General features: G+C 33.6%; 1 protein-coding gene across 2 annotated transcripts in view; it reads left to right on the forward strand.

Annotated features, from left to right (window-relative positions):
* Positions 1-12,100, forward strand: part of LOC150097045 (guanine nucleotide-binding protein G(s) subunit alpha) — a 320,682-nt gene that overhangs the window by 120,963 nt on the left and 187,619 nt on the right. For both annotated transcript variants that reach the window (XM_090408599.1, XM_090408598.1), the window contains exon 4: positions 11,967-12,086. In XM_090408599.1, the coding sequence (XP_090264725.1) occupies positions 11,967-12,086 (120 nt within the window). The remainder of the gene's footprint in view (positions 1-11,966; positions 12,087-12,100) is intronic.

Here is a 12,100-nt window from a genome sequence, read left to right on the forward strand (position 1 = left end):
TCTAAAAACAAACAGTTTACAAACAGTGTACAAACTTCTAAACTTGTTTAGGGATTTGTATACTGTTCTGATTCTGTGTCATTTCAGGAGAAAACCCAATTTATCTATTATACCTTTGATGTAGGGTAAAGATATAATGTATATATAATCTGGTTTGAAGAGGTGGGAGTTTGTTGTTGTTCTTTTTTAGTTCTTTTTAAGGTCTTTTTTTGTTGTAGTATCCATTTTGTTGGAATGATGTGAGCAGAACCTGTAGTTCTAAGTGCTAAATAACATCTCAAGTTAGCCAATGAAACTGTGAAACTGTGTCCAAACTAAAATTTTTTTATCTGCATACACCAAGACTACGCAGACTACCTAAGATCCATAAACCTGAAGCTCGTTGCACTTTATTAGTAATGCCATAAATTGTTCCACTTATAACTGGCTAAACACTTGATATTGGAACTCAGCAAACATATTGGCTAGATGTCTTACATAAAAAAAAAAAACCATGTATTTTAATAACCACAATATAAACCTTCGATTAGAGGAGAACGATTGCTTAGTGAGCTTTGATGTGTCGTCCCTTTTTGCAATTATTCTGGTAGACAATACACCAGTTTTCCTGTCCAAAATTTATCCCTCTGACATTTGCCTTAAATCTAGCTCTTTAAGCACATCAAAGGTAAAGTAATGAGCTCCCCAATTTCACCCCATTGCTGATTTATACACAGAATTGTTTGAATCTTTGGCACTTAATTTGCTCCTACCCCCCCCCCCCTACCCCCCCACCACCATCAAGCTTAAAGCATGGTTGAGTTATATAGATGATGTCCTTGCTATTTGGCTGCATGCCCTACAGACTGTCTCTGACTTTTTTTTACATTTCCTCAGTAATATCTATCCTCGAGTTAGTTTCGCTCTGGAAGAGGAAAAAGAAGGGGGCTCCAGCCTTCTTGAATACTTTGGTTACAAGGCAAGCAGATAGACCTGTCATATGTTCAGTTTACCATAAGCCTGCACACACAGGTACTACCTACATACCATTTCACATCACCATTCTGTCCTGAAACTTGGAATTTTCAAGTTAAAAATTTCAAGGGATGAGCACTGCACCTGGAACAACAGGCTATACTCACATCATTCCAACAAAATGGATACAACAAAATAAATCCTCACCAAATTTCTTAAAAAAGAATCCCCCCCCCCAAAAAAAAACAAAAAAACAAAAAAGAAAACAGACTATCCATACTCTGTCTTTACCCTACTTCAAAGGTACAACAGATAAACTTGGTTTTCTCCTGAAATGACAATTAGAACTAGATCTCTTCAATTCATCTGTCCCTCTGGACAGGTAGAGACCCCTGATTAGAGGTCATGGCAAATTAATGCAACCAACATGTGCTCCTTTTCTGCATTCCCTAAGGAATGCAGAAAAGGTTGCATTAATTTGAAAAGATCTGATAAAGGTTCCTTATGTCATAGGCTTCAAATTTGGGTCTTTCCAACCAGAGGGCTCATCTATACCAGCTGAGATATGGAGGCCCCTTCTCTACAGATAGATTATAGTAATGGGATTGCTACTCCCTATTGTGCAGAATACAGCGGAAAAAATAGTCGGAATTTTGGAAAAATATATGTGCACTGCCTTGCATTAAGTTCAAATCTCCACTTGAAACTTGCTGCTTTATTCATTCCTCTGAGGACCAACCTCCATCCTCTCTCTCTCTCTCTCTCTCTCTCTCAGTTCTTGATGTGCACAGGGTTCTTTGTTCTTTCAAGTTGGCCTACACTGTGGACAGACTGGAAGATGAGCTAACATCTGCTTTGAAGAACATAATAAAAATACATCTGTAATAATGATTATGGTATAGTGGAGGAACTATGCTCTGGATATCACATAGTTTCAAGTGTGTGTGGGGGGGTGAGATGTTTTATCACAGTGAGTTCAGATGTGATAAGCTTTTTTAGAATATCCAGTTTTCCTCAAAAACCAACATAATTTAAATAATTATGGATATATTAAATTTCCCAAAATATGGAAAACAGTAATAATAAATTTGGAAGTTTTTTTCTTCTTAGGCATCCTGAGTTCCAACCTAAGCTTCCGATTAAGACCTATGGGGGGGGCCCTCTTTCTAGTGAGGATTCCAGACCTTTAGTATAATAAGTTTTACTCTACTTTGTGTTGCTTGTATGTTTGTTACAATTTATATTATACTCCTTGCAAATGTGTCTGTGACAGACAAAATATCGGAAGCATTAAACTATTTATTTAACCCATTCTATCAAATGTCAAATATTTAATGTGATTGTGCTACTAATTGTGCCATTCATTGGAATGGTTAATTTAATACCTATATACTATTTTACTGTTATAAATTTAGATTGTGGTTTATTGTTAATAGTGGATTCTTGGTATACATACTCATGTTCATAGAAACTGCATCACCTTACATAAATATAGTTTCTAGTCATGGGCATCTCCAGAGGGGGGGGCAAACAGGGCACTTGCACCCCCCCTTCCCGGGATCAAGTAAAAAATTCCTCAAATTATAATCATAAAAGTGATTGAGATATGTAACCTTATACCAGGCATGTCAAACTCGTTTACCTCCAAGGGCCAAATTAAGAATTATACATCAAGCCCTGAGCCACAACAGAAAAAAAATCTCGAAATAAAGAGAAATCAGATTTTTTAATATTAACATTAGAGTATATAAGTACAAAATACAACCATGTTACAAAAATACATATAAAATATAAAGTTTACATATTTAAATAAAATAATACATATCATTTTTTTGAAGAAACTTGACAATGTGTTTCACTAATGAAATCTTCAAAATTTGGTTGAATTTGTTGAGTTGTAGTTATTTTCAATGTTGCTTGCACATGCTTGTCTGTTAATCTTGATCTTGATGCAGTTTTATTATTCTTTAAAGTTGAAAATAGTTGTTCGCATAAATATGTACTACTGAACAAAGATAAAATGTGCCTAATTGCATATTTTATTGATCGACTGATAAATAATTATAGAACTTTGAAATTCCAACATCCATATATTTTTGTTTCAATATGGAATCACTCTGAATTTCGATTAATTCCAACTATAAATTGTCATCAACAGTTTCAACATCAATTGATAGAGGAGAAGTAAATAGGTGAAACCGATTTTCATATTTCTTAAAATCTAAAAATCTTTCAAATTCATTTTCTAATAACTTCATTTGATTGGCATATTCTGAAATTTTCAATTTTGGAAAGAACATTATTTCCTTTAGAAATTGCAGAGTAGTTTGGCGTATATAAAATAATCTTAAGTGGAAATGTTAATTTTTTAAATATGTTTATTTAATTCGGTGTTGTCAAAAGTTAAATAACCATATTGGGTACAAAGTTTGGCGGGCCGCATGTTACTTGTCGATGGGCCTCATGCGGCCTGTGGGCTGCGTGTTTGACATGCCTATCTTACACCCTCGACCATGGGATGCTTTGTCTATCTTAAAATTTTATTACTGGTTGGCCAGTTTTGGCCCTTGGCAGGGTAACCATAGAACACATTTTTCATCTATGCAGCAATAAAACACGTGTTCTGGTTTTTGGTTCATCTTTTTCTGATATGTAAAAAAAAATATTCATTACTGTTTTAAACAGCGACCAGTTTGTTTTCCATCTGTGTCTAGTGAGTCACTGAGTGAAGTGTGAATTGTAAATTTATAGTGAAACAAATTTAAAAAGAAAAAATATTTTTAAAAGGTAAGTAAGACTTTTATCCGCAATTAATATTTATCTCATACTTAGATTCTTTAATTTCATCCTTAAAATCAAGATTTTCCTCAGATAATGAAATAGCATTTTCAGCATTTCATTTTCATCCCAAGAATATTCTAAAAATATTTTAGATAAAATAAAGTTGCAAAACAATGTCAAAAGAGTAAGTGAAAAATACAATTTACAATATTTAGAAATAGAGGCAACAACGTGGTATGAAAAATAGACAAATTTTCCTTCGACTGATATTCCTCAAACTTTACCAGAAGTTTTGGAACATTGCGACTATTTCCCTTCTATTAATTCGGCAATAACTATTGGTATGACATTACCTGTTATGACCTGTACCGTTGAAAGAAGTTTCAGCACCTTGAGACGTGTGAAAACATGGTTAAGGTCCACTATCTCAGAAATGCGCTTATCAGGTTTATATATGAATAGTGTGCACAGGAAGAAACTAGAAGAGGAAGCGGTAAAGAAGAAATTTATTGAAAATATCATTTTGCAAGTGATAGACAGAGAATTCAATTCTTATACGATACATGATCCTTGAAATTATTATCTATCTATCTATATATATATATATATATTTTTTTTTTTTTTATGTATATTTTATTGATGTAATTATTTGTCTCTAAGCTTTGCCTCCCCCTGGAAAATTTTTTGCAGATGCTTATGTTTCTAGTAGTTCATTTTCATTGATTTATCATTAGATGTTTCATTGTATTGAATCAGCTATCACTTCCACGGGTTTCTGTATAATGTAATGGTTGCTGTTATTGCATTAGAATTTTTTTATGCTATAAATAGAGAACAAGAGCTAGTTTTTCACATTTTCATGTTGAGATTGCTATGGCTAGTTAATTATATGCAGTTAACACCTGTGATTCAAACTTTGAATAGAGAAGGCTATTCCTCTTACGAAATATCTAAGAGATGTCCTGTAGTCAATCTACTATATGGTATTCTGCTGTCAAAAGTGAAGTAAATGATCTACTGAAAGGAAGAAGGGGACAGATAGAAAGCCACTGTAACAATGCCAAGATCGAGTTCTAAAGCGGCTCTGACTCAAATATCGCCATGCATTTTCTAGAAAACTGAAACAGAACTGGGAAGAACAAATGGGAGTTGTGGGAAGCCCTGTAACTGTCAGAAGAAGACTCATTCAACAGGGACTGATAGCCAGGTGCCCTAAAAATAAACCCTCGTTGACCAAAAAATGAGATTGACTTGGTTAAATTGATGAAAAGAGCATGCCAAATGGACTCCTGATCAGTGGAAAAGAGTAATTTTTTTATGATGAGAAAAAGCTTAAGCTAGGGCGCTGATGGCAGACAGATAGTTCAAAGATGATCAGGAGAAAAATTTAATCCTGACTGTCTGTCAACAGTCAAATTCTCAGCCAGTCAGATGATCTGAGGTTGCATGTCGTATTGTGGTTTTGGTCGCTTACATTTCACAAAAGGTTCAATGAATGCACAACTGTACCAGAAAACTTTAGAAGAATATCAGAGACCACTTTACTGTAACAATGAACTGTCTTTCAGAATGATTCTGCCCCTTGTCATAGGCAAAAAGTGTAAGTAATGCTACTATAACCCTAAAATGTACCATATAAATCGAGTTTAGTACTTAAAAAATCCTTTCCTTTAGTGTTACATGGTGATCAGCATTCATTTCAGTAAAATTATGGAGACTACAACCGTGTTAGGAAAAATTACTTTAATTTCCCAATCCCTAATTACTGGCCAATATAGACACATAATAAACTCTTACCACCCAACACAAAAACTAGGTGTCATTAACACATTAAAAAAACAGGGCTTTGAAGATCTGCTCCAGTAAACAGTACTTAAACATGTATTAAGAATTATCAGCAATACCCTGAAAAATGGCTACAGCAAAAATACTATCAACACAATTCTTCACAAGACTCCACTTAAAAACAAAAATAAACTATTATTTTAATGGCTAATATAGCCTATGTTTGTTTAGGAGTGCCAATGTTACAATGTTATTGGCTTTTACAATGTTATTGGCTCTTTACTCAAATCTTTGGGCATTACTGAAGTGTCATAAAACTAATATATGAAGAGTGATATAGGAGGAAATTCGGACATACCTTTATGGATGTCGTTTTCTGTCTCCTTATCCTGGCTATATGCATTCATCTGCTGTTAAGCTCAGAAAGGAAGGGGGTTTGGGAAAGTGGAGGATTTATTTGGAAAAAACCTGGGTTTTTATATGTATAATATTATTATTGTTATTAAGGGTGTGTGGAGAGCATTTGGGAGGGGGGGGGGTGAGAGAAGGATCTGAAGATAGGAGTTATTTTTTTGGGGAAGAGGAGGAGGGATTGATTGGGAAAAAGTCAGGGTAGGGAGTAACGGGGTGTGAGCCATTTTGACAGTGTGTCGTCTTTGGAACTCATTGGGGAAGTGGAGGCTATGTCGGCTAGGTGTTTCTGTCTTTGGTGTGCTTGTATTTTCTCCTATTGGTCAGAATCGTGACCTAATTTTAATGTTATGGAGCTTCCAACTCTCAGAGATTATGTAGGGTCAGTGGAGGTTTATTGAGTTTTTGTCACATTTTATGGCTGTTGTTTCCGATATTCAAAGCATTGTTTTGTTGTCTTGTATGTCTGATATTGTGGCCTTGTCAATTTGTGGGGTATGTTTCTATTGCTACCTCGCAACCCACACAAAACAGTTCCATTATAAATCTATCACATTATAACCTCGCACCTGATGAAATCACCATCCTCTACAAGGGGTTAAACTTCACAGTATCTCCAAAATACGTACCAAACAAAGACATTATTATCAAAACCCAAGAACAGAAACATACCCCACAAATCGACAAGGCCATAATATTAGACATACAAGACAACAAAGCAATGCTTAGAATATCAGAAACAATAGCCATAAAATGTGACGAAAACTCAATAAATGTCCACTGACCCTACATAATCTCCAATAGTTGGAAGCTCCATAACATAAGAATTAGGTCACGACTCTGACCAATAGGAGACAACACGAGCACACCAAAGACAGAAACACCTAGCTGACATGACATAGCCTCCACTTATCCCACGAGTTCTAAAGATGACACACCGTTGAAATTGCTCATACTTCGTTACTCCCTCCTCTGACCTTTTCCCATCAATCCCTCCTCTTCCCCAAAAAAATAACTTCTATCTTCAGATCCTTCTCTCACCCCCCCCCACAAACACTCTCTACCCACCCTTAATAACAATAATAATATTATATATATAAAAAAACCCGGGTTTTTTTACAAATAATTCCCGCTTTCCCAAAATACCCTTCCTTTAACAGCAGATGAATGCATATCACCAGGATAAGGAGACAGAAAACAACATCCAAAAAGTCTGAATTTCCTCCTATATTACTTTTCTTATATTAGTTTTATAACACTTCAATAATGCCTTAAGATCTAAGTAAAGAACCATGACATTGTAAAAAAAGGGGCACTCCTAAACGAAAGTAGGTTATATTAGCCACTAAATAATAGTTTATTTTAGAGGAGTAACATGGGAATTTTCCCAGAAATAATACCTATAAAAATAAACTAAATTACAATAAAACTGTAGCCATTCCATACATTAATGGTATATCAGATAAATAAACAGAATACTACAGAAATACAACCTGAATGCCACCCTTAAACCTCCTGCATAATTAAAGAACTTATTCAACTCATCCAAGAATCCACCTCTTCCAGTGACCCACCCTGGAGCATACTGTATTCATTGCACCTAAATAGGTGAAACAGGAACACAATTCCTATCCAAAAAAAAGGAACATAAATGGTACATTAAATTTAATAACTATGGTAAATTTGGCCTTTCTGATCATGCCCTGAATATTCTACATAGAAATGACTGGAAAGGTACTTGTTATTTACATTATATCATAATGTGGTATGAGTGTAAATTTAAGGTGGCCAGTGAAATTCTTACCATGCTACCATAGTTTAATTACCATAATTTAACAAAACTCTTGTTAAATTATGGAGTATGCCACCACTTTTGCTCTATTAAAACTATCTATATGAATTTGTTCTCTGATGATGTTATAAGAATATAACTTTGATGTAGGCTTTTTTTTTTTTTCCACTAGAGGTCAGACCAGTAGAATAATGGTTAATCAAATCATTGTCGCTTTGGCTTTCTGTTTGAAAGCCAAAGTGACAATGATTTTTCTTTATGTATATATGTGTATACTCCTTAATATGAAGGTTAAAATGTCAGGAAATTAAAGTAATTATTCCTAACATGGAATGTTAGGAATAATTACTTTAGATAATTACATCTGTCTATCGCAAGCCTACATTTTCAGGTCGCTACATTCACAATTCTTTCGCTCCTCATCCATCTCAAAAATTTGGCATCATTAAATCATTTGTTACCAGATCACACAGATTCTGCTCCTCTGAAGAATCTCTAAACCAAGAATTAGAAGTAATCAAAAATACAGCCATACTAAATGGTACAATCTTAAAACAACTCGAAAAATCATCAGTTGCTTCCCCACACATCAACCTAGACAAGAAGAAGCCCATAGGATTCCCATACCTTATGTCAAGGGCATCTCCGAATGTCTTTCAAAAATTATGAAACAGTAAAAGCTTTACTTTTTGTGGTTCAATGAACACTCGATTCAGTGACTACCATGACTGAAACATCCCAGATCTCAACCCCATTGAGAATTTGTGGTGACAAATGGAGACTAAAATACACAAAAAGAAGCTGAAAACACTTTGGAAGCTCCAAGAAGTTATTATAAGGGTATGGAACTATGAATTGACAGTTGCATCCATCTGGAAATTGCTTTTGTCAATGCCCTGCCGATGTCAAGCTATAATAAAGGCAAGAGGAGGACCCACAAAGTAGAAAACAGCAAAAAGTGAATTTTTAGCTTTGAATGTTAGTAAAACTGTGTAGTTGAACTAAATTCTGATACTGGTATTTGTTTTTCCGTTGAAAATATTACTGTCCACTCCATTTTGAGATATTTGCAAATTTGTCAAGTTTGTTGTCATTTTCTAATTACGTCACATCTTGTATTAAAAAGAGCCAAATATTAATAAAAAATAAAATTGTTATATTACCTTCTTCATTATTTGTGACAATTATTGTTTTATTATCCCTTTTCAAATAAGCATTCAAATTTAATTACAAAAAAAAAAGGAAAAAAAAGATTACAGCAGGTGATGCTGATTCTATGAACACGAGTGTATGTGGTATGTGTATTTTACTTAATTAAATACTTAAAAAAAGTATTTAATTAAGTAAGACATAAAACATTCTGGTACCTGAGGCAAAGCAGCTGACAGCTTTTTAATTTAATTTTTTTGAAAATAAAGATCTTTCTTCATTACATTTTTGTAAATCGGTACCTTTTTTTAATTAACATTTTTGTAAATTGATTATTTTTTATCTATAAATAAATAATTAAGAATTTATTAATAATTTGTAAATTAGTTGTTCAAGTGGGTAGCGTCTCTGCCCTAGAAGATGTGGGTTTGAATTGTTTAAATTCAAACATGAATATAAACATTGCATGGATGTTGGCAGATGTGCCTAGTGTTCAAGCTTATACATTGTTGTTACACATTGATATTTTTAGGAAAGAGTGACAGTTACTGAAATAATTTAATTGTTATTTCCTATATTTTTCCAAAGCAAATCAGCTTCATCAGGGAACAAATTTACAGAAAAAGATATGTGCAGGCAGCACTATCTGAGTAAATGAGACCCAAGGGAAGTTTGCATCACTTTAGGTGAGACCACTACCCTGCTTAATTATATGCCCCTGAAGTGAATTGAAAAATTTCATTTAGGGGAGAGGGATTTTTGAAAACATTATAGATCTAAGGAACGGTGGTAATGAAGTTCTTTATTTCTCTTCTCAATGTCACTAAAGATGTATTGCCTGTCCCTTAGTGTTTTGGTTATTCCTGCCTTCTCTATGGTGTGCAAAATCACTCCACTGTACAAGATCTCTAGATCATTGTGGTATTTGCTGTGTTGGTCAAGCAGGATATTCTGGAGAAATCTGCATGTTAGAAAAGTTTAATGATGTCAAAAAGAAAATATAAATCCACTTTAGCTTTTCATACAGCCAATAAAATTCATCTTTTACTTTGGCATAAAACAGAAATGCTGTATACTGAACATAACTGTTTTGGAAGTCTGTTTACAAGAAATGTAAACAGGCTTCCAAAATGCTCTTCACTGTCACTCATGCAATAAAAATCAAGGCATTATCCTTCACCAAGTTTGGTCTTTATTCATCAAAATCTCATATTTACAGCCTTTTCAATGATATGCATCATATTATAGAATGTACCGATGCCAGCTAGTACATCCGTTTTCACGTGTTCATTGTTTATTTTTGTCAGTTGTATTCTTTTTGTGCTTACTTTTTGTGTGTTTACATTTTATGTCTCCAGTTATTGACTCTTTTGTAAAATAAGCAGGCTTCTGAACCTGTCTGAACACGGAACTGATCGAGCATTTTAGGGTTAATAAAGTTTTTTTGTATTAGTTTTCATCATGTAGTCATTATATCAGCAATTTAAAGGTCTTTCTTCAAATTTCTGGTATACCACCACAGAAATCTAAAACTCATGTAAATTGCTCTTACCACCACAACAGAAATCTACAACTGTAAATTTTGAACAAGTTATGTTTGTTAATTTTATGTAATGTAATGGTTATTATTATTATTATTACATAACTCCAAGGAGTCCAAGGACTCATCGAGGGAGGGTACCTGCTCTGTACTTCTCCGTCTCCACCAACCGCAACTACCTTCATCATCTACACCAACGCCATCTACCGCTGACTACCAGCACTAGTATATTATATTTCATTAAAATATAATATACCATTTTAATATATCATTAAAACATAATATAGAATCTAAAAGTCACCAATTTATAATTAATGTAACTAAGGAATATTATGTCTACTATGAATAATCAAGTGAGGTAAACTTGTAGTAGCACTTTAATCATTAAAAAAAAAAAAATTCTGACATCTATTATTGCTGTTGATTTTACAAATTATCATGATGTTTATCATTCTCCCAACATCTTGGACTTTTTCTTAAAAGAGAAAGAGAAACATCTAGAAGTAATGCTCAGTTTAAATTAATAAAGTGCTATGAGTTTAACCTGTTTGAGTATTCATAGATCCAATGATAATGATGTACTGTTATTTTCAGTATGATATGTCTATACTTTTCATTATTTATTACTGTGGTTATTTTCATTGTTTTAAAATATGATATGATTTAGAATTATTTCATTTAAGATGTAACTTTCACTTGGTCATATTTTAATTGCAAGAATTACTTGCAATTCGTGAGGTTAGGTTAGCTCTGCACACACATTGCTGAATGCTAACAATATCAAGTTCCTTCCTAAGAATATTCTCAAGAATATAAAGAAAAAGAGAAATCTATAAAAGTGATCTAGAGTAGACAAAAGTGGCATATTTACCACAGACCTATATGAGTTTAGTTAAAAGGACATAATGAAAAGGATGTTCATGAATGCCACATAAATATGGCATTCATGAACATCCAGGAAGGCATCCACTACATTAAGTAGAGCCACCTCCTGTATGTAAAAGTAAACTTTGTACTAGTGCTAGTTATCAGAGTTTACTTTTACATACAGAGGCAGTTCTGCTTAATGCAGTGGATGCATTCCTAGCAACTGTAAGCGGTTAAGTGTTAGTTAAATGTTAAGAAATTCACTTTGTGAGATCTGGCTGTTGTTGGCTTTTTTTTTTTTTTTTTTTTTTTAGCTATCACAAAAAAATAATACAAAATATGCAATTTTCAAGTGAAGGCTAACAAAAATTGGCACTTTTACATATAGGAAGCAGAATAAATATCCATATTCTGAAAACAATAAAACATTAATAATTTAGTATAGGAGCTTTGAACTGTCTTTGCAGGAAGTTGCTGCAATATGACACTCTAATTCTTATAAGGGCAACTTGTGGCAAAGGTGGCTGAAGCTTTACACTGAGTATTATCAAAAAATTTAGTTTCTTGTTTCAAATATTGTTTTGCATGACTATTAAAATGATATATCAGATTATAGAATCTTAAAGTAAGTTGTACATTAAATTTCTCCCCTTGAAAAGTTTTCATGTGTAAGTTTTAATATTATAGACAATAACTGGAGCAATGAGCACACTGGCACCACCTGTAGCACTTGAAAATCCAGATAATCAATGGCGTGTTGATTATATTCAGGATGTGGCCAGTTCACCTGACTTTGACTATCCCAGTGTGAGTATATGGGT

This window comes from Typopeltis vanoorti, chromosome 18 (assembly GCF_054136105.1).
Source record: "Typopeltis vanoorti isolate ZY-2024b chromosome 18, IOZ_Tvanoo_1.0, whole genome shotgun sequence".
NCBI lineage: Eukaryota > Metazoa > Arthropoda > Arachnida > Uropygi > Thelyphonidae > Typopeltis > Typopeltis vanoorti.